This window comes from Dama dama, chromosome 24 (assembly GCF_033118175.1).
Source record: "Dama dama isolate Ldn47 chromosome 24, ASM3311817v1, whole genome shotgun sequence".
NCBI lineage: Eukaryota > Metazoa > Chordata > Mammalia > Artiodactyla > Cervidae > Dama > Dama dama.
The window spans coordinates 12,732,970-12,760,686 of record NC_083704.1 but is presented as its reverse complement, the minus strand read 5'-3'; the positions used below and the strand labels follow the sequence as shown (position 1 = coordinate 12,760,686).

The 27,717-nt window shown below is 44.0% G+C and overlaps 2 protein-coding genes across 2 annotated transcripts; one reads left to right on the top strand and one right to left on the bottom strand.

Annotated features, from left to right (window-relative positions):
* Positions 1-351: 351 nt before the first annotated feature.
* On the top strand, positions 352-22,590 carry CMTM6 (CKLF like MARVEL transmembrane domain containing 6). The gene is made up of 4 exons (XM_061127676.1): positions 352-565; positions 10,402-10,578; positions 17,579-17,677; positions 20,279-22,590. Exons 1-4 carry the CDS (start codon positions 431-433, stop codon positions 20,414-20,416), a joined length of 549 nt encoding a protein of 182 aa, XP_060983659.1. The 5' UTR covers positions 352-430; the 3' UTR covers positions 20,417-22,590.
* A 2,415-nt stretch (positions 22,591-25,005) lies between these two features.
* LOC133045551 (large ribosomal subunit protein uL23-like) lies at positions 25,006-25,580 on the bottom strand. Its single transcript, XM_061127677.1, has one exon. It carries the CDS (start codon positions 25,551-25,553, stop codon positions 25,077-25,079), a length of 477 nt encoding a protein of 158 aa, XP_060983660.1. The 5' UTR covers positions 25,554-25,580; the 3' UTR covers positions 25,006-25,076.
* Between the last annotated feature and the right edge of the window lie 2,137 nt (positions 25,581-27,717).

Below are 27,717 nucleotides of genomic sequence, written 5' to 3'. Positions count from 1 at the left end.
TGAAAGGAATTCAGAGAAGCAGGAGGGAGCAATCCTGAAAGTCCTTTGAGATAACCTGTAACATTGAAAATGAAATTCATTTTTTCCCTTGCTCTGCAAGGCCCCTACATTGTCTGGCTTCTGCCTGCCTCTCCAGCCTCACCTCCTCTTTTTCTCCCTTGCTCAACCTGGCCACAGCAGCCATTTCAGAGGGAGCCGGGACGTTTGCGGTCCCCAGGACGTTTGCACTTGCTGTTTATGTTCTCCAGTCTCTGCCGAGATCTTTACGAGAAGAGAGGTAAGGCCTCGCGGCAGGGGGCGGGGCAGGGGGGCGGGGCCTGGGCGGAGTCTGCCGGAAGTGGGGCGGAGGCCCAGGAAGTGACGGCCTAGCCCGCCGAGTCAGTGGAGTCGGGGGCACCAGCCGCGGCCTTGCGTTCCCGGGCTCTGGGCGATGGAGAACGGGGAGGTCTACAGAGCCACCACCGAGGCGCACCCGGGCGCTGGCAGAGGCCCCCGGAGCGGCCTCGCCGCCTACTTCACCCTGAGCCGGCTCACGGGGTTCTGGCGACTCAAACTGCTGGAGCTGGTGAGTCCGCGGCCGGGTTGGGCGAGAGGAGGCAGCGAGCGGCGCTCTGCCTGCTGCTAAGAGGCGGCCGTTTCCACATCCCCAGTTCCTTCCCTCTCCGCCCGGGGAGGGGCCGTTCCCCACGGGGGAGTCCGCCGGCGCTCCGTCCTCCCGGGTCCCTCGAGGGCCGGCCCCCCACCCCCGCTCGCCCGCCCGGGTGTTCTGGGACCACCCAGCGTTTTGGGCGGGCGCAGGAAATGCGTCGGAGACCCAAGTCAGCAGCCTACCGGTTTCCTGCTCCTGTGTAGTGACCTTTGGCTCTTCTCCCTGCTGTTACCCTGCATTATCTCCCAAAGTGTCCGTATTTGGGCCACAAAATGCTTTTTTATCTTTCTCTGGTTCTTGCGGTTTTCCTGGTGTGAACCCAAGGGGGCAGTTACATTTGTTGGACAGAGTGTTCCGATACGACGCGAGGCGTAGAGAGAGATGTGTCTAGTAAGTTGTCTCTTAAGAAGTTTTAATACTAACTGGAAAAGAATTCTTTCTAAGTGAGCAGTGTGTGTACCAAATACAAAGTCAGAAGGACAGCTTTTTGTGTGAAAGGAAGCAGGCCTGAGGGCATTCTCTTTCAGGGACACTGAGTTTCAATTTGCTTTAGGCGTTGGTTAAGGACCTTAAATCTACTAGTGAAAATATCAAACCATCTTTGAAATTTAAATTTTCATTCAGATCACATGCACATTGAGCTCCTTTGTTCTGTTTTAATGAACGATGAGTAACATTTCCTGCAAGAGGAAAAATTAGACTGTTTAGAATGTTTCTGGGTTGGTTTGGTTTTTGAATCATCCCCAGTGAAAACAGCCAGTTGGTTTTTTTTGGAAGATCTTAAGTTCTTAGAAGTCAGATAACCAGAACTTACGTTCTTAGAACTCAGATGACCTACTTTCATTGAAAATAAAAATTGCAAAAAAAAAAATTAATAACATAGCTTTTTAGCCTCCCCGCCCAATGATCACTTCTGGGAATAGCTGGGAAGTCACTTGGAAGCAAGTGACAGTATGGCCCAGGAGGGTCGGGCTGTGTCTCCCTTTAACTGCATGCTGGCAGCCTTTCTATTCCTACAGTGTCCTCAGCCCCCTCCTGCCTTTGTTCTTCTGCATAAGCGGATCCTCCTACCCAAGAAGGGCTTCCTTCTGCTCTTCCTGTCCTCAGCTCTTGCATGACTTTTGGATGTCAGCTGTGTTTCTCTGCCTTAGAGCTAAAATGGTTCTATATAAGTAGAAGAATTATTTGGAACAGGAAAGAGGTAATATTCATTCGAAGCACTCTCGCTGTTCAAACGACATCGTCAGTATTGGTCTGTTGCCCTTTAAATCTCTCTACAGTTGCCTTTCTTTTTTCTTTCCAATGAGAACTGGCAAATCTAAAGTAAAGTTTCTGATTGCCTTATTTATAGTTTAATAAACTAGTTCCATATCTTCTGAATAGAATGCAGCCATAAGTTTGGATGGTAGACTTTTTGCTTGGAGAGAAGGGGCAGAATGAGTTTGCCTTGTGGGGATTGTTAGACTATTCCTGCATGTTCTCCATCATCCATAAGGAGAAAGAGCAAAAGAATGAAAATTAATGTCTCTTCTTGAAATCCATTTGTTTGTTTATGGTGAACCTGTCCCATCCTTTTCACTTTGTTTTGGCCTCACCTTGCGGCTTTCAGGATCTTAGTTTCCTATCTAGGGATTGAACCCTTGTCCTCGGCAGTGAAAGCTCAGAGTTCTAATCCCTGGACTGCCAGAGAATCCCCTTGTTTACAGGGGATTTTATGATATTACATTTTCTTTAACATAGATTGAGAAAAATATTTCTTCAGTATTGCTTTTCATTCTAATGGTTGTCTTTTTGTTCCTACTTTGTCGGTTTTAATGTCTTACCTCTTCACAACAATAGATTTATCCAGAAAGTCCCAAGAAAGTTTTTTTTTTTTTTTTTCTTTTTTTTCCAAGAAAGTTTTATATGTAGTAAATGAAAATTCAGCCAGCCAGGGGCAACAAAGTCTTTGCCTCAACTCAAACTCTGCCTTTAGGTTGTTTTCTTTAGATAAATTATTTTTTAATCAAAAAGAGTTGGCGAGCTACAAGAAGGAATAACTGGAGTGGAGAAACCCATAATCAAAAAAGACGAGGTACTTTAACAAGGGACCTGCAAGCCCGAGATCATTTTACTCAAAATACAGTGCATTTCTGTGTTCATTATTCTAGACCCATAAATCATACCAGATTCTCAAAAACCCCAAAAGAGAAATGCCTTATTCTGAAATTTAACAAACCAGACACTGTGTACTTAGGAAATTCATAGAGTCCTGGGAGGTGGGATTGGGTCTCCTCTGAGGTTCTTTCCAGCCTTAAGGTTTTTACAGTCTGGGGCTCTGCAGGTTGTGTGTGCCAGAACAGATCCGAACACCCGGGGTAGAGAGCGGCACCTGCAAACGGAAGGGGCGGCTAGAGAGAAAACGGCATGACTGGCTCTTGAGTTACATACTCTGGGAGTTAGAGGGCTGTATCTGCCGTTCACGTGTGACGTCAGTTTTGTCAAAGGCTTGTCCGTCCACCCTTGCAGAGCTGAAGAGGAAACGGGAGACTCGGCGGAGAAGGTACCATAAGGCGGCATTGCAGTTCCCAGTCCATGCAGTCACTTTAGTAGTTTATCCTATCCCTAAGGTTGGTCCTTACGCAGGTACTTTGTGAGGTTTTTGTTGTTACTGTTATTTTTTGAGGCAGGTTTTTGTTTGTTTGTTTGTTCTTGGTTTTACGAGGAGAACTGACCTTTTTGGCAGCCAAATTTCTTGCTAGTAAACTGGTGTAGTGATCTAACTATGTATGATATAGTCTCTGTCACAAACAAGCATTGTGTTTATAGGACCAGCTGAATGTCCTGAAGGCTGCATAGTACTATGATTATAATGACTTCAGGCAAGCAGTTTGGTTTAGAATTCACCAGTGATTTAAATGTATTAGATTGTGAATAGTGTTATTTTGTAAGTGCCAAGAAACAAATCACTTTGAAGCCGTTTATCTTATCTTGGTGCTCTTTTCATGACTTAAATGTGAAAATTGATACATACTAAATTGAAGTGCTCTGTTTTTACCTTGAAGAAGATCCATAATGTCAGCAAATCTGAATCTTTGTGAGTAAATGTTTGCTGAACGCACGGGAGGCTTAGCCTGACTACAGGCCGACACATTTGTTTACGTGAACCTTACATATCACTACAAGGTTTTTAAAGTGAGTTTAGTAATTCACAGAATAAAAGAATTGTGTAAATGGAGCCTTACAATTAATGCAAACATTAAAAAGTTCTTGTATGAGAAATTTTTTGGCGGTAGACTGTTCAGTGATGGAGAATTAGTGTTTAGCGTGGTGACTGTTAATTTTAGGGAAGACTGAAGTTTCAGAAAGGGTAGTGAAACTGAAATGGAGAGACAGAGGAGTCATTCTCTGAATGTTGAAGTCACCAGAACGGTAAGTGCATCTTTAGTCACTAAGACTTCCCAAATGTGTTGACTCTAGCATGGTGGTTTTAATGTATGACTTAACAGCAAAAAGGGAAATGCACAGACCTCTGGTTGTAACTTCAAAAACCCAGATGACAGACAGATCCTACACAAACACATCCAGTCGAAAGATGAGCTTAATAAACAGTGCTTTAGGGGGAAAAGAGTACAGAGTGGGAGTCGGGTATGTGGCTAACTTGTGAGTTAAGTCTGTCAGGGGTTTGAGCCCTCAGCTGTGAACAGAAGGGTGGGAGGCCCTGTTCTCCAAGGGCCCTGCCCACTCTTAGCAGATCGGTAATGCCCTTAGTTACGTTTGACACACTTTTATATCATTAGAAGAAGCCATGCTGGGCATGTGTACCCTGTTAGGTGCTTAGCCTAATAATCAGTAAGCAGCATTCAGTGGGATGCTGTCATGCTGTTGGGAGCAAGACTGTTTACCAGAAAGTAATCACGGAGCCTCTGAACTTAGGATGATGCTGCGCTCACCATCATATCCTTACCTCGTTCAGTGACCTTGTCGCTTTTCCTGTCTTCAACCACTTAGGTATTTAATGCTGGTGACCACACATTTCTTGAAGTTCTTCCCTTACTTTCACTTTTTCTTCTTTAATACAAAAAAGTGTCTACTTACAAACAAATATAAACATAAATATATACATTTTATATATATATATATATGAGATTAAAACAAGTCACACTTCAGGCCTCATCAACACACTCTGCTGCCTCACTGTTGGATTAACAGTTTGGAGTATGTGTACTTGCTTTTTAAGGCGTTTCCCTAGACATGTTCAACTTCGGGCCTTGCTCTTCTGTTGCCAGTTGCCCTGGTCCCTCCTCCGCTCGGGCTGGGACGTTCTTCAGGCTCTCCCAGCCCTCCACCCCTCCTGTCTGCTAACCAACAAAACCAGAGAGGCAGTTCCTGCATCTGAAAGTCCATCCTCTCTGGCAGGATCATCACATAACCACACTCAGCTCCGTAATCATTTACCTCATCCCTCCCCATCCAGTTGGGTCAGTTGCCTTGTTACCCTCTTGGCTGCCCTGCAAATCCTCACTGGTCTGATTCTCTTCCCTTTGTGCCACACCCAGAGTGCGCCCTCTGCCTGTCCTGATCCTGGGTCTGTCTTTTCACACATCCTTCTGTGGCTACTATTAATCCAGGTGGATCTGAACATTTTCCTGAATTTATACCAAATGCTCAAGTATGAGATATACAATTATTGTTTTCTTATTTTTTTCCCTTATACATAGGTTTTAAAAGTGAAAGTTGCTCAGTCGTGTCCAACTCTTTGCAACCCCATGGACTATATACAGTTCATGGAATTCTCCAGGCCAGAATACTGGAGTGGGTAGCCTTTCCCTTCTCTAGGGGATCTTCTAACCCATGTCTCCTGCATTGCAGGCGGACTGTTTACCAGCTGAGCTACAAGGGAGTCCATACATAGGTCTTATTGCTCTGTTACTACATGTTCCTACACATGTTACAATGTTGGATACATAATGCTCAACACACTTTAAAAAGAAATTTGAACTTGAGATGTAACTGACTGGTTAGTTTCATGTGTACCGATGCGACACTTGTATAGACTGTGAAGTGTCCCCTTGTCTTGTGTGGGAGACCATACAGAGCGGCTGTTGCCCTTGCAGTTGAGTTGCTCCGTCGTGTCTGACTCTGCGACCTCATGGCCTATACCCTGTCAGACTCCTCTGTCCGTGGGATTCTCCAGGCAACAATACTGCAGTGGGTTGCCATGCCCTCCTCCAGGGGATCCTCCCAACCCAGGGATCGAACCAACATCTCCTTCATTGCAGGCAGATTCTTGACTACTAAGCCACCAGGAAGCACAGAGAGCTGTGGGAGATTTTAAAGGAAGCTCAGTATTAACAGAGGTGGGGAGTCAGGAGTTTTCATACCGAATATAACTTATAGTACTAATTTCTTGGCCTTTAACTGGGAATAGGAACTAGTAAATATCCAAGCTTGACATAGTACCCCTTCCTTCTCTTGGATGTCCATGCTGAACCCGCCTCCTGACAGAGCCCTAAGGTTTTAGGTTGGTAAGAACGCCTCCTTTGAGGAGTTTGGAAGAGGGCTAATAATGACTTGTCTCTGATAGGTTCTGGCCCAGCTGGTTCCTGCACTTTTCTTGGGGAGAGTAGACAAGTGGTCTGTATCTACTGTAGATAGGATTTTATTGTCTTAGGGACACTGATGAGTGTTCCCGATAATCTTCTTGTAACAAGAATGGTTCAAGAGCTGCTGTTCTCTGATCTGAATGAGTGCTAGGCTCATATCTTCTCACAGTTAATTTCATACAACTTAGATATATCCTGAAGATTTCTTGTAGAGAAACTCCTAACATTCAGGTAAGATTTAACATAGCAGAGAACAAAAGAAATGGAGTTTTAGACATTTGGCACTTACTACACTCTAGACATTAAAAGCCCTTGTAATTACAGGAGAGGAAGTTCCTTACACAGTAACTTTCTGGGACTTGTCTAGGTGTGTTGCTTTGTCTGTGGTGCCATGACTGGGAACGCCTCACCTAACATCTGTCTGATATGAGGAAGTTGTTTGGGATCTTCTGGACTGTTTTATGCCTCATTAACTTACAGGAAATCACAGCAAAATAGGATCTATTTTCATCCTTACGTGCTTTCTTTTCTGTTGTGGGCACATGTGAATTTTGTATGGCCAGAGGAGGGGGGAAATCCCTTAGAGGCTTCAGTGCTAATTTAGATTTGTTTTTAAACTTGTTTAAAATAATCATAGTATCACAGGAACTTGCAAAGAAACACGTGAAGGGAGGTCCTTTGCATTCACACATGTGTGTGTTCATGTACCTCTGTGCTGTTGTATTGAGTGTAGCTTCCTTAATCATCACCACAGCCAAGACCCAGAACTGTTCCATTACTATGTAGCTCCCTCATGCCCTGGCCACCATGGATTAGTTCTCCATCTTGAAAAGTTGTGTTATTCTATGACTGCAGTCATGTGGTATGTAACCTTTTGAGATTGGATTGTTTTCACTATAGAATTCTTTGGGGATTCATCAGATTGTTGCATATATCAAGTTTCTTTTTATTGCTAAGAGTATTCCATGGTATGGATACCACAGTTTGCTTAACCATTCAAGGACACCTGGAGTGTTCAGAGTTTGGGACTCTGATGAATAAAATGTTGAGAACATTAACGTATCAGTTTTTGCAGGAATGTACATTTTCATTTTCTGGACCAAGAAATGAGCAGATTGTAGGAATGCAGTTCCTGGGTCATATGGTAGTTGCCTGCTTAGTTTTTAAAGAAATTGCTAAATGATTTTCCAGAAAGGCTGTATCAAGGACCTCTGCTTTGATGAAAATGTTTTGTAGGATAAAGCTATTCTGAAATTTCACTGTTGATTCTGGTAGCAGTGTTATTGCCATTCATGTATCTGGTTGCACCTGCTGGCCTGAATTGAGTAGGATGATGTTTCCCAGTAGGTTTTGACTTGGGTCATCAGTCATTTCATCAGCCATCAGGTTTCAGTGCTCAGAAGGAAATTCCCTCAGCTTCCACAAAACCCACAGACTGCCCAAGTGAATCTCTGCTCCTTCTTCCTTTCTGTTTGTAGAGCAGCATTAGCCCCACACCTTGAGCCCTGAGTCCTGCTTTTAGAGATCCTCTCTTCTTCCTATTTAGACATCTCACAGGCTTCTAAGCATTTAAACATGCTCAGTTCTCTGTCTTGAAATGCCCTTCCCTTTGAGCTCATCCACCACTGCCTCCACCCGGCCACGTGGAGCTGCACTTGGTGACTGGGCCTTCCGTTGCCCGGCCTCAGCCCTCACTGCCCGTGGACAGCGCTGGAGCGTGAGCTGCCCTCGCAGAGCTTGCTGAGGTGGCCCTGTCGGGGCTGTCGGCAGCCCTGTAACTCAGGCTCTTAGCGTTTCGGTATGGTTCTTACCTGGCCTCTGAGGAGCATTCAGCACTCTTGGTGCTGGTTCTGTGTTTGGCTGCGCCACACGGCAGGCCTGGGATCTCGGTGCCCTGACCTCGGGGATCAAACCCATGCCCCCTGCATTGGAAGCACGGAGTCTCGACCACTAGACCACTGGGGAAGTCCAGAGTCAGCACTTCTGATAACTTGCTCTGCATAGAAACCCTTTTTCTTGATCTGCTACCCTTTGGACTGCTGCTCCTAACTGTCCTATGCTCGTATCTCCTCTTTGGGGCTTCCCTGCTGACTCAGGCTGTAAAGAATCTGCCTGCAGTGGAGGAGACGCAGGTTCGATCCCTGGATCAGGAAGATCCCCTGATGAAGGAAATGGCAACCCACCCCAGTACTCTTGCCTGGAGAATCCCATGGATGGAGGAGCCTGGCAGGCTGCAGTCCCCGGGGTCCCAAGAGTCGGACACGACTGAGCAACTGAATCAGCACCGGCAGCCCCCTCTGTCGAGCCCCCCCGTCTTGGGGTTCATCACAGTTCTGCCATGGGCCAGCGTTCCCAGCTCTGGGTGATCTCCCACGTGTTGGCTCCACCTCAGATGTGTCCCCTGAGCTCCAGACCCATATATCCTTTTGCCTTAGGCAGCACCTAACTCCTCCACAGACCTCTCATTTACAGCATGTTTAAAATGAATTGTTCCTCTTCCCAGCACTCTTGCCTCTTAAAAAGCAGACCGACTCTTCTTTCTGCAGTGAGGCATCAGTGTGTGAGTACTTAATCACACAACAGTGGGAGCGCTGTTAAAACCCACCTGCATTTAATTGAGTTGTCAAATTAGCCAGACAGCTGTCCTCCATTCACCGCAAATGCACCGGCCAGTTAAATACTGCAAGACTGAGATTGAATGTGAAAAGGAATTGTTTCTATGAAAATAAATGGGATGCTTTAGAAAGACCAAAAAATAAGTGAATAAATACTTGCTGTGGAATTAAGATTGCGGCAACTGTGAAAGGCCAGTAAAACTAGTCTGATTCTAGAAAGAGTCAGCATGCTGCTTCTCGAGTGTCCCAGATCTTGTTCCGCTTGAAATAACATCAGTTTAGAAGTGGCAGTCATAAATGATGGAGGTGATTAATGAAGCAGACACGGAGGGGAATTCCAGCCAGGCGCACTCGCAAAGAACAGGCCCACTTGCAGAGACTGGTGAATGAATAAACGTGCCTTTCTGTGTTAAAGTGTTTAAGCACATATGTGTTATCTTGTTTCCTCTTCTGTCTGTATTCATCCTGTCAGCTCAGGGCTTCTCCATCATCAGGGGTTTGACTTTCGTCCATTACAACTACCCTGTTCATCTTTCCCTTCATTTCTGGCACCAGCTTCTCGACTGGATGGCTACCCCCCGTTTTGCCCTTTTCCCCATCCCTTTGCTGTCTTGTAGCTAGAAAGAACCACTAAAACATAAGCCTGATCATGTCACCCTTTGCGTTAAAAACCCTTAAAATTCAGAGTCCTTACACCAGGAAAAGCAGGCGTCTGTTTATTCACACACTTACTTTTGACTGCGCGCGTCTTCCTCGCTGGGTGTGGCGCGCGCTCGTTAGAGCAAGCGGGAGCTGCTCTGGCTGCGGGGCATCACTGCTCGTTGCGGCGGCTCCTCTTGTTGCAGAGCGCGGGCCCTAGCCGCAGCAGTAGTTGTGGCACATTGGCTTTTAGCTACTCCGCAGCATGTGGAGTCTTCCCCGACCAGGGGTCGAACCTGTGCCTCTGTGTCGGCGGGCAGATTCTTAGCCCTGGACTGCCAGGGATGCCCTCGGAGGCGCTTGGAGAGTCCCCTGCGTACCCCCCACTGTCACGTCGCCCTCTCTGCGGCATCCCCTCCCCTCCACCTGGACAGGGCCCAGCCCCCTGTCGCGGTTCAGGGGGTCGTGGGCGCCGTGTGTGGCTGGGGCGGGCCGGTGCCGGGCTCTGTCATCTCCAGGTCTCCTGTGCACCGCTCTTCTGCCTGAGCCCGTGCCCCCATCCCTTACCTCCCCAGCCCCAGGCTGACTGCAGCCCTCCTGGTCTCAGCGTTCCTGTAGGAAGCCTTTCCTGAACCCGGGTTGAGTGCCTGCTCCGTGTGCTCTTAGGACCGGTCCTGAATGTCTCCAGTTCTGGCACTCAGCATATAGTAACTACTTTTTCATAGTAACTATTTTCTGTGTACTTGGATTCCCTTCAGGGCATCTGGACTGAGTTCTGTGTCGATAGATCGGGTTCATTGACTAATCTTGTTCGCCAGGTCTCCACTCAGCAAATGTTTGGGTGAACAGATGGTATTCTCTGAATTCTGTGGGTCTCCCTGAACAAGTTAAGCCGATGCTGCTTCTCCCGTAGGTGCTGTCTCTCCTGGCCTTCATCTGTGAGGAGGTGGTCTCACAGTGCACCTTGTGTGGGGGACTCTACTTCTTTGAGTTCGTCAGCTGCAGCGCCTTCCTGCTGAGCCTGCTTATACTGATCGTGTACTGCACGCCGGTGTACGACCGAGTCGATCCCGCGAAAGTCAAGTCATCGGTAAGCACGAGAAAACATAATCCCTGTGACAAGAAGGTAGATGTTTTTGGACCTTGTGCAGTTGTATTATTCACGGTAATAGTGCTTTCACAACCCTAACAGGAAGAGACACCCTCCATTGTTTCAGGTCTGCCTCCAAGCAGCCTGCTTTTCCCTGCCAAATGGGACGGTTGGGGAGGGCGAAATTAGTGACAGACACTGCCAGTAATTTACAGGTATTGGTGGTTTAATCTGATTCACATTAGGTATTTTTTCAAAACTAGGAATTTTATCATTTTTGATTTCTCACATTTCAGAGTGTGGGTTTTTGCAGTTCTGCACTGTGCCGAACATAAGATGGAGTGATGAACTAATGTGACAGGGTTCAGAGCCTTGAAGCAAAACAGCATGTAATTCTGCCTATTTTGTTTTGGTTTTATTATGAAAGAAAGTTGTCTCTGAGTGAATTTAGAAGGTATTTGTTAAATTCATTATTTAGAAGTAACCCTTTTAATAAAAGTAGAGGGGGCAATTTTATATTCACAAAATTAAGAGATGTATAACTTTCTAAAGACTTAGTCTGACCCTCAGTTTTTCTTTTAGTATGGATTTGTGAGATGACAGATGAGCTAATTTACAGAGTTACTGCATTTAAGAAAGAAAAAAATCAAACAGTTTACTTCGGTAGCATTCAGGTTCTCAAGAGTGGTTTATAAGGAATTGTAACTAGTAGGGTTGATTTATGAAATTCACAGTTTTGAGGAGAAAGATAAAAAAACAGAGTAAGTTTTAACTATTAAAAACAAGATAATAGGATAAATATAAACCAGTTAAGATTTTATTATTGTTTTAATGAGAAGCAAGCTTTGGGTCCTATATTGATAATATACCTAAAATTTACTTTTTTCTGTATACCCTTTTGTACCGTAAGAATCTATTACCTTTTTTTTTTTTCATTTTAAAACTTTTATTGAAGTGTAGTTGACTTAACAGTGTTGTTAATTTCTGCTCTACAGCAGAATGATTCAGTTACACACACACGCACAGTCTTCATGTTCTTTTCCACTATGGTTTATCACAGGACACTGGATCTAGTTCCCTGTGCTATACAGTGGGACCTTGTTCATCCATCCTGTATATACCAGTTTGCCTCTGCTAACCCACACTCCCAATCCATCCCTCCCCCACCCTCCTCCCCTGGGGCAGCTACCCATCTGTTCTCTCTGTCTGGAGTCTCTTGGATAGGTAGGTTCATTTGTGGCGATATTTTAGATTCCACCTATAAGTGATATGGTATTTGTCCTTCTCTTTCTGACTGACTTGACTTAGTAGGATTAGTCCATTTATTTTGCGGCAAATTGTGTAATTTCATTCTCTTTATGGGGTCACATCTTCTTTGCCTGTTCATCTGTTGATGGACATTTTAGGTTGTCTCCATGTCTCGGCAACAATAGTGACGCTGTGTACTCTGGGGTGCCTGTGTCCTTTCAAATGGCAGCTTTGTCTGGGTTTGTGCCTAGGAGTGGGATTGCAGGGTCTTGTGGCAACTCTCTAGTCTTTGAGGAGCCTCCATCCTGCTGCACGTCGAGGCTACACCCATGTGTGTCCCTACCACCAGCGTCAGGGCTCACCTCTGGCCTCCCTGCCCCGTCTCGGTGATCTGTGTGCGTCTGTTTTTCTGCCAGAGCCACGCTGTGCTTGTTTCAGTTTCCATTGGGACACAGCCGCCTTACAGCGCTCCTACTGTGTAGCACAGTGCGTCAGCTACCTGTATACATTCAGCCCCTTGTGTGTGGGCTTTCTTCCAGCGTCGGTCACCAGAGAGCACTGCACACTACACATAGGTTCTCACTGGCTATCTGTTTCATACACAGGATCAGCAGTGTACATGTATCAATCCCAACCTCCCACTTCACAGAAATGTTTCATTTTTTAGTCTGTATACTAGCTTACCTAAGTGATTTACTTTCAGATCACGATTTTCTTTCCTGCAGATTCTTAAAGTTCGTTTATGTTTAGAGACGACTCTTCAATATTTTCCTTAGGATGGGTTTAGTATTGCTGTATTGTTCTAGTTTTTAGTTGTTTGGGAGATTCTTTGTTTCAATAGAGTTATCTCGGGTTGCGGATTTTTCCCTTTCAGGACTTTGAATGTATCTTGCCATTCCTTTCTGGCCTGCAGAGTTTCTGTAGAGAAGTATGTCTTGGTGTAGGTCTGTTTGGGTTTACCTTGGTTGGGACTCTTCTCTGCTTCCTGTACCTGGATATCTGTTTCCTTCTTTAGATTTGGGACGTTTTCAGCCATAATTTATTCAAATGCATTTTCAGTCCCCTTTTCTCTTTCTTCCCTTTTTTGAATTCCAATTGTTCACAGATTGGCATGCTTTATATTATCCCATAGATCTCTCATATTGCTTTCATTTGTTTTTTTTTTTTTTCATTTGGCTTTATGTCTGCTGTTCTGATTGGGTGATTTCCATTATTCTATCTTCTAGGTCACTTAATTGTTCTGCATTTTTCATTCTATTATTCACTACTTTTAGCTCAACTTTCATCTCAAGAAATGAATTCACTAAATTTCTCTGGGTTCCTTTTTTAGTTTCTAGTTCCTTTTCATAGTAATCTGCATTTCTATCAGTAGTCCTCAATTTCTTCACTGTTTTCATTATCTCCTTTTTGAACTTGCCATGTATTAGACTGAAGAAGTCTGTTTTGTTGTTTGTTCTTTCAGGGGATTTCTCTTGATCTTCTAATTGAGAGTGGTTCCTCTGCTTCCTCATTTTACTTGTATTTCCCTTGCTGTATGCATTTAGGAGAAGCAGTTATCTGCTGTGGTTTTGGAGGGCTGTTTTTACGTGGAAGCGCCCTTGTGTGGCCCTGTTGACTGCTGCTGGGGGCGGGGGCTGCTTTCAGCACGGACGCCTGCCCCGGCTTTGCTCAGCGTCTGCTCGCCGTTCTGCCCTTGCTGGGAGGTGTGACTGGCGTGACCGGCACGTGCAGTGGGCTTCGGGCGGGGCCTCCTTGCTCGGGTGGTCACTGGCCTGTCGGGGGCCAGGTGTGTGCCCTATCTGTTGAGTAGAAGTTCTCAGATGTGCTTCTGAGTTGTGCTGCAAGGTGGGGGGATGGGAGCGTCCCCACTGAGCCTTCCTCAGAGCGGTTCTCAGGTGAGTCTGCTCACCTGGCACCTGTTAGGAAGCTCAGACGTGCTGTGGTCAGCTCTGCCCTCACCCCATCTCAGCCTTGGGACGGCCACCAGTTGGCCCTGGGGTCCTTGTGGCCTGGCCACCAGCCCAGCTCCACTGAAGTCAGGCTCCAGGACCACAGGAGTGGGGCCCCTGGACCTGCTGTGGGGCTCTGGAGGGGCTCAGGCCCTGGCCCTGTGTGCACGTGTCCAGGAAGCCCCCACTGCTCAGGCTGCATCTGTCTGCCGCGGGAGGACCCGTGGTCCGCACGATGTTCTGTGGGTGCGGAGTTTACACAGCTGCCAGCAGAGATGGATGCTGGCGGCTCCCGGAGCTGTGGGGAGAGACCGCGGTCCTGCTCCTAAGCCGCATGGCCCCTGGGTCCAGCTGGGGTTTCAGCTCCGCCTCTGTGCATGGACAGCCTGCTGGCGTTTGTTCCCCGGCACCTGCCAAGGCAGGAGCCCCTGAGGTTGTGGCTAGAGCACACGCCGGCCCCTTCGGGCCGTCTCTGTGCAGCCAACAGCGGTCCTGTCCGCGGGCCTGCCCTCTAGACTCTGGAGGCCAACACCCAGCCTCCGCCTGGACGAGTTTACCCGGGCCGAGGCGCGCAGGGTGGCGGCCTGGACTGCATGTGCGGGTTTGGCTCCTCTGCAGCTCCCTGTCTTTGCTGGCTCATCTCCTGGCCAGGGAGGTGGCTTCCCACACTCTGAGAACCTTTCCTTTTTCCAGCTCCTCCCAGGGGTACAGGTCCCATTCTGCTGCTTTTTTCCCCCTTTCATCCTGCCTGTCACTTGGAGATCATTCCTGTCCTTTCAGGGGTTTGAGGCCTTCTGCTGGTGTTCAATAGGTGTGCTGTGAGAATCGTTCCATTTGTCGATGCATTTGTCATGTATTTGTGGGAGGAAGCAAGTTCCATGTCCTTCTATCCCACCATTTTGATTGGATACTGTCTGTCAAAATAATTCTTTCTAGCATGAAATACTGCCATTTGCAGTAACATGTTACTGGACCTAGAGAATATTATACTATGTCAGAGAAAGACAAATACCATATGATATCACTTACATGTGGATTCTTAAAAATACAAAAGAATATATATTTACAAAACAGACTTAGAGAAAGCGAGCTTGTGGTTGCCACAGAGGTGAGGAGGAGAGGAGGGGCACATTAGGGAGGCGGGGTTAAGAAACTATCCATAAAACAGAGGAGCAGTAAGGATTTACTGCGTAGCACTGGGAACCACACTCAGTACCTTATAATAAACTCTAATGGAATATAATCTGAAAAAACATAATTGAATCACTTTGTATTACACCTGAAGTGAACATAAAAGGATAAATCAGCCATACGTCAATAAATAAGTACATATATATAATGATTCTTTTAAGGTTGAAAAATGAAGCAACAAAAAAAAGTTGATACCGAACAATTAAAAAATAACTTTGAAAGTCAGGTAGAGTCTGAATCAAATCCATGAAGCCTCTGATGACCACATTCATGCATTTCTCGTCCAACAGCCAGACAGCATTACTTTCCATGAAAGTATTTCAGAAGCGTCTAGTTCTTTTAAAATACTGTTTACTTCCTGGCGGCACTGGGTCTGCGTTGCTGCCTGCCGGCCTCCTCTGGTTGCGACAGGCGGGCCGCTCTCTGATTGCAGCGCTGGGGTCTCAGTGCGGTGACTTCTGCGGGAGCGCAGACTCCAGGCGCTCTTCCCAGACCGGGGAGCGCGCCCTTGAGTTGCAAGGTGGACTCCTACCCACTGGACCACCAGGGAAGCCCCAGAAATGGTTGGTTGTGCTTAAGAACATTGATCTTTTGGACGAGAAACAATATAAATTTTCTACTTTTATGGTCAAAATAAGCAAAAGGTAGAACACTTATGACATCAAACTCCCAACCTTTAAAAAGTTATGAGTAAATACTGATCATAAAATACTGATAAAAAAAATTAGTCACTTCATCTTAAAATAGTTTTTGTAAAATATCTTACAATATTTCTTTTGGGTCTTATAGAAAGTTTTCAACATATTTGTAATCATATAGATATTCTACTTTTCAACCAACATTGTAAGGAAGTCATGTTTCTTTGATTTAAAAGTTACTCTTACTGTCTGCTTTCTAACATCCTTAAAATTGTTTTGTGTAAGGTTTTCTTTTTGAGAAAACGTTTTGAGTGTATAGTGGTTGTGGTGTCTAGGGGTGGAACAGTAATCTTTTTGAAGAGAGAATCTTTTCTGTCCCATTACATCAAGAATAACAATAGCCAGTGTTTATGAAACATGTATTATGTATCTGGCACTAGTCTGAGCGTTTTCTTGGATGAAAGAACTCTTATCTATAGAATCACCAATGAATACAATATTGTTACTACTCATTTTGCAGATGAAGAAACAAAAGCACACACTCAATAGGTAACTAATTCAGTCATGCCGCCAGGAAGGAATATTACTGGTATGTGAAATCAGGTAGTCTAGCTCTAGAACCCATGTTATTGAATACTACATCCTGTCTCAAAATGACTGTCTTGTTTAAATACCTCATGTGTACTCCAAATATTAATAGTTCTATAAGTAACAGGTTTGAAATAATAATTCAAAGGAATAGAAAAAGAGAAAAACTGCAGAAAAACACCTCTTTTAGAAGCAGAGAGAAAAATCAAGTGTTTTTTTATAAATGTTGAGCTAACAAAATAGTGAATTCTGTTTTGGGTAGTTTTATTGATAGTAGGTTTAGTGGAGAATGTGTTTGAGAAAACTCAAGAAATACCAGACTTAAAACCCTTTGAAGTGACTCATGTTTCCAGTTTCTCCTCTGAATCAAATCTGTGTGTCAAGCACTGTTTGCAGTCGGCCTCTGAGAGCGCCTCATGAGGTGATGCCCGAGAGCGCTCTTGGAAACCAGGAAGCCAGTCCAGTGCTGCAAGCTGCATTCTGATGAGCTATGGGTGCTCCTACATGGTAGATAATCTCATCCTATTAATTCAGGCTTGTGCTGGATGACCTGGTGGGCACAGTTGAAAACAACAGGCTATACAACAAAGCTTTAAGTGTCTAAAAAACAGACTATTGGCCTAACTTTATTGAGTTAATGATGGGCAGTCCTTTTGAGTCTCTTGTCCAAAGTACTTTAAAAGCAACAAAGTACTCTGAGAGAGGCCATCCTAGCATGGGTTACCTGAAAAGGAAAGAAAAATGTTTTTTTTTTTTTTTTTGCTGGAAGTAATATGGTATTTCATCTTATGGCTTTGATCTTTATGTCCTAAAGAAAAAGATAAACATACATGCATGTGTGTGTCATCTTATTTACTTGTAATAGTGTATAATTGATTTTATATTACTTTCAGATGTAAAACCCAGCAATTCAATATTTTTGTAGATTATACTCCATTTAAAGTCAGTTACAAAATAATGGCTAATTTTCCTGTGCCGTAGAGCACTTACATCTTGTTGCTTATTTTATACAAGATAGCTGGTCCCCCCCCACCTGGCCCCTCCCCTTTCCCCGGTCACCACTAGTTTCTCTGCATCTGTGGGTCCGTTTCAAAGTTACACACATTGATTTTAGTTCTTAGACTCCACATATAGGTGATAATGGAGAACTATTTTTATTAAAAGATTATTTTCTGCTGTATTCTGAATATAGCCTGTGCATATTTATAGGGTGTTCCTTTACAGGGTATTTATGAAATACCAAGCTTATTGAAAAGTTAGTTGAAATATGTAAGTCTGAGTAAAGAAAAAAGAAGTCACTGTTTTTTAAAAGTTAAAAAGTAGAACACACTTGTTTTCAACCAGCCTAACCCTGTTGTCTGTATCCCTCTGTTCATGCGTGTGTAGGATTTCTTTATTACTCTGGGCACAGGACTGGTACTCTTGCTGGCATCCATCATTTTCGCTTTGACACATGACAATACCATAACCGAAATTGCTGCAATTGTAAGTACCCTTTACCGTTACTTGTTTTTGTTTGCTTAAAAAGACAGCATTTGGAAAGTACTTAACAGATTATACAATAAGGGAGAGTAGTTTGTCTAACTTATTTTTTAGTGTTATTTTCAATAGAGGACCTAAAAGCAAATAAATATGATAGCCTTAAAAACCTAGAACCTGTCTTTAGAATTTGAGTTCTGTTAACAAAAATCCACTTATTCTGCCTATGAACATTATTGCTAATGGAAGTGGTAGGATTGACTGATTATCTTAAAATTTCTCCCCTTGTCAGTTCAACAAAAGCACACTTATATATCAGGTGCTGTTTTAAGTGTAGGGGATAGCAGAGGTATGACCCCAAAGCTCCGTCTAATAGAAGAGAGACACAAGTAAACGTTTTTTTATCTGAAATCGTTGAGGGGCCAATGTTTTTTGGAATTCAGAATATTCCGGATTTTAGAAAGGCAATAACTGTACATACACTGTATGACACACCTTTGGACAGTCTGAGCAGCACCTTGTTACCCAACGTTAATATTTCTGCATATTAATATTATTTTGAATATTCACAGTAAAAGAGATGGGTAAGGACTAAATAGTTTTATTTTGTGTCAATTTTGAGCCAAGTAAATCATGAAACTTTTGAGTTTTTGTAGCTTTTTTAATTTCAGAATTGCAGATCAAAGATCATGGATTTAATCGGGCCAGTGCTGTGAATATGAATAATTAACAATTAGTTAACAAGTCTTCTCACTAGTCAGCCGATTTCCAATCAATGCTTTGTTTATAACAAAACTGCAGTTGTAATTAATGGAAACATCAGCATATAGATCATTCAAACTGCTTAGAACAACTCAAAAGGCATTCAGAGAATTACTTGGCTGTAATATCATCTACCTACTTACATGAACACAACATCTTAGTACTTAAACATGTAAAAACAAAATGGAAATAAAATTAATGCTGAACCTTGGTGCATTTTAGCAATAAAGTCTTATGGTTAATTTCAGTTTATAGTCATTTTTGTTGCAGAAGAATATGATAAGGTGAAGCAGTAATTTCTAGTAGAGAAGTGTATTACTAGAAAAATCCTGTGGAGGAAGTGAAAAGTGAAATAAAGTTGAGGAAATGTTCGGTTTATGGAGGGTGGGAAGGAGCATGTCCTCAAATTCCCAGGTATGTAAAAGCTTAGTTGTGTGTTCTCATAGGTGGTGTGTTAGAATGTTACCGTGTTCAGTTTCATTGACTATGTTTTAAGAGTGGTGGTTTAAAAGCTAAGTATTTATAATATGCTTAAAATTACCTTTTACAGCTATTTAAGTATGAAAATTATATAGATTTAAATGAGTGAGGGAGTCTATTTAAAAAAAAAATTCTGATGTGAGCAAAAAAGCTAGAAGATCATTGGGTGATATGCAGAGGGGATCCTGTATAGACCAGAGCTCTCTGAGGTAGTCGTCACAGACAAGGTGACATCTGGTCTGGCCTTTAAAGTATGGAATATGTTTGCCAGCCAAATAAGGGGACAGATGCCACCATCAAGCCAAATAAAGACTCCAGAGGGGAAAAGGGACTTGGGTTTTGAGGGGTGGAATTGATCGTTCCATCTTGGCTGGATGTGCTGGGCACACTCCGGTGAACGAGGAAGCTCCGTTTGCTTTCCTCTGAAATGCGGCAGGATGGAGGGCGGGGGCCTGCGGCAGACGGCCACCAGCTGTCACGGTGTGTGGGGCTGGAGCCCTAGCGCTCCAGCGATTTTCCCTTTCCGCAGAGCACTCTTTCGGCCCCCCGTCTTAAGGGGCTTGTCAGTGATGAAGCTAAATTTGAACTGTTCTTCTGTCTCTCGACAGAATTCTCAGAATGTTTGATCAGATATTAGACGCGCGCAATGAGGAAGTGACTTAAGGAAGAGGAAGTAGGTAGTGGCACCCCGTTGCTGTGTCATTACAGTGTGACGGTGAACTGGAAAATAGTCCTTAGGTAATTGGAAAGTGTCTTCACTGTAGAATGTTTTGCTGTGAATAACTTTTCATTGTTGCCTAGGCGCAGTCACCTGCTCTTTTCGTCTGTGGGGCAGTCTAACCCTTGCTGACCATCTTGTTTCACATCATGTAGTAGGACTTGGTTTTCATTGTTAACCTCAGCTTCATAGATCGGCACTGCGCGCGCACACCACAGGACGTTGATATTTTGGGAGACTTTGACTAATGGGCATTATTCTGAATTTTTTTTTAACTTTGCATGTTTTGATGACCTGACCTTGAATTTTTTTTTTTTTTTAACTTAAGAATAGGGCTTCCCAGGTGGCACTAGTGGTAAAGAACGTGCCTGCTAATGCAGGAGACTCGAGAGACGTGGGTTCGATCCCTGGGTCAGGAAGATCCCCTGGAGAAGGAAATGGCAATCTGCTCCAGTGTCCTTGCCTGGGAAATCCATGGACCGAGGAGCCTGGTGGGCTACAGACCATGGGGTCGTGAAGAGTTGGCCACGACCGAGCACACACATGACATTAAGAATGATGTGTATGAAATGGGTCCAGAGTCCAGCAGGGGACGAGAGTGTGCTCCACAATCCCTCATGTAATCTCTGTCCCCTTTCCCTCTTCAGGTGTTTGGATTCCTAGCAAGTTCTGCATACCTGACTGACTTCTCCTTAATGCTCCGTGAAAAATATAAGGCGCCCCAGCCGAGAAAAGGGGAGGCCGCCGTGAGGAGAGAGTGCCTCACCGAACCTTTGAATGCTTAGAGACTCGAGGGGATGGGTGTGCAAGGTTGCCGCCGCGGGGTGCAGCAGCTTCCGTAGACCCTGGGTCCTTGTTAAACCGCTGATTTTTGGAGAGCAAGGCAGGACAGCAGTTTGATCAGTATTGATTGGACTGTGTATCAGTCACCATAAATAAGGCCAGAGGGCTTTAAAAAAAATTTTTTTTTATAACAGTTGAAACTTGTGTCAGATGAAGTTTTGTTTTTGTTTGGAGGTAAGAGCAGCTGTTCCTTTAAATCACATAGCTCAACTGATGATAAATTATTCCATCATTGTTACTAGGGTTAGCTTTCAAATTATGCTTTATAGCTGTATAAACAGCGTGATGAAGTTCATCCATTTATAAATGGTTTCACTTTTAATTTGCTTAGCTGTGACTTTGCTTTTTGATGACTAGTTACAGTTTAATGTATATTTAAGAGATCATTATTTTAAATGTTGGTCTAGGTTTTTTCCTTACACATGTAAAACCCAGGCTTTTGCCATATCTCACTCTGCCTTAAAAATTATACTGGAACATTTTAGGATATAATTACTAACTCTGAGACCTTTTATAGCCTAAGAGAAAATGTATGGGAGATGCTGATATTTTACATGTTATAAAAACAACAGTGTCAGCAACCCCATGTAAAAGTACACATAGAAAAATGGGAGAAACTGCTACCCTAACTAAGGACCAAAGATCAGATCCATGTTGCACAGTGCAGTTGAAAGCAACTGTAAAAGCAGGCCTTCACCACTCATGTCTGAAGAGATGAGTTCATACTACGAGACAGAAAATGGTTCATTCCTTTTTGCCACACGATTATTTCTCCTGAAATTCAGCTTCTGTTCAGTGTTTTCTTTGGAGCCCATCTTATTTTAAAACCTCAACCTCTGATTTTTCTATTTGAGAGCTTCCCCGCTGTCTCCTTACCAGGATGGTCCAGGTACTGCTCCAGTACCTGCAGCCGTGGGCCTGGGGCTCTGGCTGCCTTGAGGGCAGCTTCTCCAGATTCCCGGGCCTGTCGAATTGCATAGATTCACAGCAGATCTTTAGGGTTCTTGTTCCCACACAGGCATTGCCCTAGTTTCTCTTCAGAGGAGACCTTAAGAAAGGGAGTGCCCAGTTTAGCTGTCTTAGAGCCAGCCAGGGCACTTTGAATGAGACCGTTCTTAAAGGAGGTCTTTTTATAACAGGAGCTTTCTAACCAAGTGCTTCACAGGCTAGACCTTTCTTGTCCTCCTGTTAAGAGTTTTCACTCAAGACTCCAGAGTGGACTTGCGTTTCCAATGAGACAGGTTAATGGCCCCGTCCTCCTCCCATTTCTCACCTGCCACTGTGTCATGGATGGGTTTCAGACACAGATGCCCAAACACAACCTCTGCTGCCGTCCTGAAGCAGAACCTTATCTGCTGGTGTCAGTCTGGTTGCCAGTGGCAACGTCCCCACTGCCTGCTCGGGAGGTCAAGGAACCAGCCAAGGGTGTGTGTGTGTGTGTTCACAGGGTGTGCTAAGTAAGGGAGGAGAGATGGCTTAGGTCTAACCTGGGCTCAGATAACCAGCTTGTGGTAGGCAGGTTCCGCTGTCCTTTTAAGTACTGTCTCCGCCCAGCAGACCACCTGGGCCCCCTCAGGGTGCCCGCTTGGGGTCCCCACTCGGGAGGCTGAGGGAATGGCCCCAGCAGGCCGGTGCTCAGCGGAAGCGCTCCTTGTCCCCTAGTTTCACTTCACTCGTTTCATCGGTGCAGAGGGGAGCTCCTGGCTGGCCACCCAAAGATACGACCTTCACTGGTATTTCAGGGCATCCTAGAACCTTTCTTCACCATTTTTTTCTTTTAAACAGGACCCACGACTAATTAGCCTCCATCTGCTATGGTAGGAGTTAGGAGTAAAAAGATCTTTGTGGTCAATAAAAATTTCAAGGAGAAAGTGAAACCAAAGTCACTGTTACATAAGTAGACCTTTGAGAACGGTTCTTTTAAAAGGGAAATGGACATACAGTACAAAGATTTTATAATTGCTATACTTAAATTATGTTCTGTATGGGGGCTGGGGAATGTATTTTTACATTGTTTATAGCCAATCATTTTTATATTTAATAATTCCTGTGGGCCTTATGTGTGTCTCTGTGTCAAATTTTGTAGTCTTTTAAAATAAATCCACTTTATTGTTCATACCTTTGTAGTTGTTTGTTTACTACAGAAGCATAGTGTTTAAATGAAAGTGTTCCCCAGACTTCTAGGAGTTGGCTTTACAACGTGGGTGAGAACACTGGACTTTGGATCTGCCAGGGCGTGGGGCATGGGCAGGAAAAACGTCTGCCCATGGGCTCTCCCTCTTGTTGGAAAGTTAGAATACACATTCAAACATCTTTAGGGAACCATGTGTGAAGAGTTACAAAAGAATGCTGTGAACTAAAGGCCTTCAAATACTTCCAAAGCAGCAAATTTGGACTCGGTCACATTTCCTAGTATGGGTAACAGTCCCCAAAACAGGCTCATTCTCATTCAGGCTGCTCGGTGACTGGGAAAGGGAAGCCAAACTAGGGCGGTTCTGGTGAAGCTACAGCTATTTGTGTAGTTAGCGAAATTCCTGCCTCCAGACGTATGAGAATAACAAGATCTTTACAGTTGTCATGAACTCGCTGGAATTTGTACATTCTTCAGACATCTGGGTTTTGATAAAGAGCATGATTTTATCAATATACAGTCAACTACAAGGAGCAGAACATCTAACTAGGTGGGTCTTAAAACACTTAGTGAAAGTTGCTCAGAAAGAGTGTCCGACTCTTGGCGACCCCGTGGATTATACAGTCCGTGGAATTCTCCAGGCCAGAATACTGGAGTGCGTAGCCTTTCCCTTCTCCAGGGGACCTTCCCAACGCAGGGACCGAACCCAGGTCTCCCACATTGCAGGCAGACTCTTTACCAGCTGGGCCACCAGGGAAGCCCTAACACACAGCACTAAGGAAAACTTATTTCACAAGAAGTCTGGGGGCTCAGTTCCACAGGTGGTAACTTCAGTGGCTCAGGAGTGTAACCAGGGAGCCAGGCTCTGTCCGTCTTCCTGCCTGTCCTCTTTTTGTCCTCCTGGCTGACCCTCTGTGGTGTAACACAGTGCTGACATCTCCAGGCGTCATCTGCTTGTACAACAACGTCCGTGTCTCTCCAAGGCTTTTCACCCAAGCCCCCTGGTAGATTTCACCTACGTGTCTTACTAGGAGCCCTGAAATGCCTGTTTCCAAATCAGTTATTAACATGGAGAACAGAATTGCTGTGATTGACTTAAAGTCACCAAGATCCCTCCCCTTAGGTTGTAAATAGCCTGTGAAGCATATAGCCTTCTGATAGCTAAACAAAACTGGTTCTGTTAGCAAGAGAACGGACATGGGTTAGGGATCAGCAGTGTCTGTCCTCCTGCTTAAGAAATTGGGGGAGGCCTGTCTAACCAACAACAGTTTAAAATAGAAAATTATAATCATACAAACTCATACTAAATTACAATTCTACAATGTGTACCACAGGAAATTGGTTTAACAAACAGTGGGCAGTAGTATTCTCTCCCTGATACCACGCCATTTGGTTACTGCATTTGGCTGCACCACGCGGCATGTGGGGACCTCAGTTCCCCAGCCAGAGAGGGAACCTGGGCCCCTGCAGTGGAAACACGATCACTTTAACCACTGGACTGCCAGGGAAGCCCCTGGCTACTTTTATTTTTAATTTTTGAAATCTGTCAAGCACTGGAAGTACAGGATAATGCCTGTGGTAGATATCACCCAGCTTTGGTAGGTCATAACATTTTGCTATCATTTGCTTTAAGGGTCCCTGTTTAAAGAGAAAATGAAGTTATCCTCTTAAGTACCACCACCTCTAATCTTACTCTTTCCTTTTCCAAAGGTAAACACTATTCTGAATTTGCTGGACATCCTTTCTGTTTTTCTTGTCTGTAGTATATGTACAGATGTATCCACAGTGTATAACATGTGCAGTTTGCTTTTTTCCAGTCAATAGTATTTTGAAATTTATCTCAATATGTAACTCTAGCTGGTTTATTTTTTGCCACTTGGTATTTCATTGAATATATATGCTACATTTACTTATCATTTCTCTGTTGATACAAAAGTTTTAAATTCTTGATCATTTCAACCAGTGTGGCACCGAATAAACATATTTGAACATCTTGTGCTCATGTGTTGGGTGTGTATTTAGAAATGAAATTGTTGGGTCAGGGGGTATATGCAATTTCAACATAGCTAAATACTTCCAAATGGGTCTGCAAGGTGGTAGAACCAGTTGGATTATATTCTCATTGGCAATGTGTATGCTGGGTTCCTCCCTCTTGTCTTGCATTTAATCTCAGACGATTTATTGCGGCCAGTCTGGCACTGAAACAGCCTCATTTTAGTTTACATTCCCTGTGGACGTGTACACGTATGTATGCATTAAACAGTAAGTAACCCGCGAAACAAACTGCCCTTACCACCCCCACTAAATGCCGTGCTCCGTGTGCCTGTGACATCATGCCAAACCCCCAAAACAAGGCAAAAAATGCAAATACACAGAGTTTGTTAGTGGATCTGTTTAACAAACATTTTCTTTCTTTTTTTTTTTTTCATAGTGAAAACTTTTATATTTGGAATTAGCCAGCTGGACTCAGTTTAGATGATCCCAATTTTGTTGGCAACATCCAAAGCATCATAGTCAGGAGCCAGTCGAACATATGCCTTCTTCTCTCCATCAGGCCTGATCAGAGTATTGACCTTAGCCACGTCAATGTCATAGAGCTTCTTCACAGCCTGTTTAATTTGGTGCTTGTTGGCCTTGACATCCACAATGAATACCAGTGTGTTGCTGTCTTCTATTTTCTTCCTGGCTGACTCGGTGGTGAGGGGGAATTTGATGATAGCATAGTGGTCAAGTTTGTTTCTCCTGGGGGCGCTCTTCCGAGGATATTTGGGCTGCCTCCTGAGCCGCAGTGTTTTGGGCCGCCGGAAGGTGGGTGACGTCCAGATCTTCTTTTTCTTGTGGCTGTGGACACCTTTCAACACTGCTTTCTTGGCCTTCAAAGCCTTTGCTTTGGCTTCAGCTTTAGGAGGGGCAGGGGCTTCCTTCTTCGCCTTCGGCGCCATCTTCATGAAAAGCTAACAAACATTTTCATGCTCAAAGGAAAACAGACCTAGAAAATAACCCTAAATGTATCAATGAATTACTTAGATCTAGGGAGGTGTCTGTCTATATAAGGAGTGTATCTTTTACCAAAATAAGTTAAAAAATCAGCACTCGATTCAACATAAATTATATAGATCAACCATACATAAGCTACGTTATTACACAAAATATACAAACTCACCTGTTAATGTAGCTAAAATACTTAAAAGGCAGGCACTGAATTCCATTAACATGGGTTTGCTCCCAGCCTGTTTGTTTTTAATAAAATTGTTCATGCAAGCATCATAAAGATTAAAAGGAGCCAGTATCAAGCACATGAAAATAGTAGCTCACAATGCCTGGCTTACTCACACCCCCAAGGGAAACAGCAGTAATCAAAATTAAGCCATAAATGAAGTCTGAGTAAGTTTATCTAGGGTGGGTAAATTTCCTGTCAGCCACCATCATCATACAAGTAATCCAAATTAATAGAAAACACCAGTGTAAAGTGTTACAGAATAACCACCGCAACAAACAAGTTCTAAGCCTTAAAAAGCCATAGCAGAGATAAATTGAAAGTGACTTTAATGTTTCCTGAGTACACGACAGCTGAAACCCAAACCAGTATTAGATACCCCAAGCCTAAACCCAAACAGTCACAATAACAAAATTATTCACCAGAATACTACTAGCAATAGCTTTACACTTAGGACTTAGCAGAGTTTTATACACATAAAGGAGTCTGTTCAATGATCAATAAACACAGGCAAACCTCATCAGCGCTTGCTAACCCAGTCCATACACTGCCATCTTCAGCAAAAACCCTAAAAAGGAACTGCAGTAAGCATACTCAGAATACATAAAAACACTGGGTCAGATGTGTAAGTTATGGGATGAGGAGAAATGGGCTACATTTTCTATTTCAAGAACTTATTTCCTATGACAAAAAAGTTTTCATGAAACTGAAAACCAAACGATTTAGCAGTAAATTCAGAACTGAGTATTTAATTGAATCAGGCCATGAAACACGCACACACTGCCCATCACCCTCTTCAAGTATCACATTAACCTGTAAACCACTTAACTGAGAGGAAACAAGTCGTAACAAGGTAGTGAAAGTCGCTCAGTTGTGTCCAACTCTTTGTGACCCCATGGACTATACAGTCCATGGAATTCTCCAGGCCAGAATTCTGGGGTCGGTAGTATTTCCCTTCCCTAGGGGATCTTGCCAACCCAGCGATCGAGCGCAGGTCTCCTGTGTTGCAGTGGATTCTTTACCAGCTGAGCCACGAGGGAAGCCCAGCAGACCAGAAAAGGTGCTTGGAGAAAGCAAAGTATAGCTTAGACGGAGCACCTAGCTCACACCCAGGAGAATGCATGAGTCACAAATACCCTGAACTAAATCCAGTCCAAACCACCCACACATTCAACTACTACAAGTTACACAAAACATTCACCCAGTATCTAAAGCACAGGAGATAATGACCCAGCAATCCCACTCCTGGGCACACACCCAGAAAAAACCATAATTCAGAAAGGCACAGGCACCCCAACATTCGCCGCAGCACTATTTACAACAGCAGGACGTGGAAACAACAAAAATGTCCATCGACACCAACGGATAAAGCAGATCTGGTACATGTAGAAATGGAGCATTAGGCAGAAAAGGAACAAAATTGGGTTATTGACGGAGACGCGGTCTAGGGACTGGTATACAGAGTGAACTAAATCAGAAAAATATATTAATGCATATATGTGGAATCTAGAAAAAAATGGTACAGATGATCTTATTTGCAAAACAGAAATAGAGACACAGAGAACAAATGTATGGACCCCCGACTGAGGGTGGTGGGATGAACTGGGAGACGGAGGCTGATACATCTCTTTTATACGTACTGTCAACAGTGTATATAACTGATGACAACCTACTGCATAGCTCAGGGAACTCCGAGCTCTGTGAGGACCTCAACGGAAGGGATATCCAAACAAGAGGGATATATATAGACGTGCAGCTGATTCACGTTGCTAGCAGAAACTAACAACACTACAAAGCAACTATACTCCAATAAAAATTCATTTAAAAAATTAAGTGCAGGAGATAAGAAATTCAAAAATTTTTTGGCATTAGGCTTCCTCAGTGGCTCAGCAGTA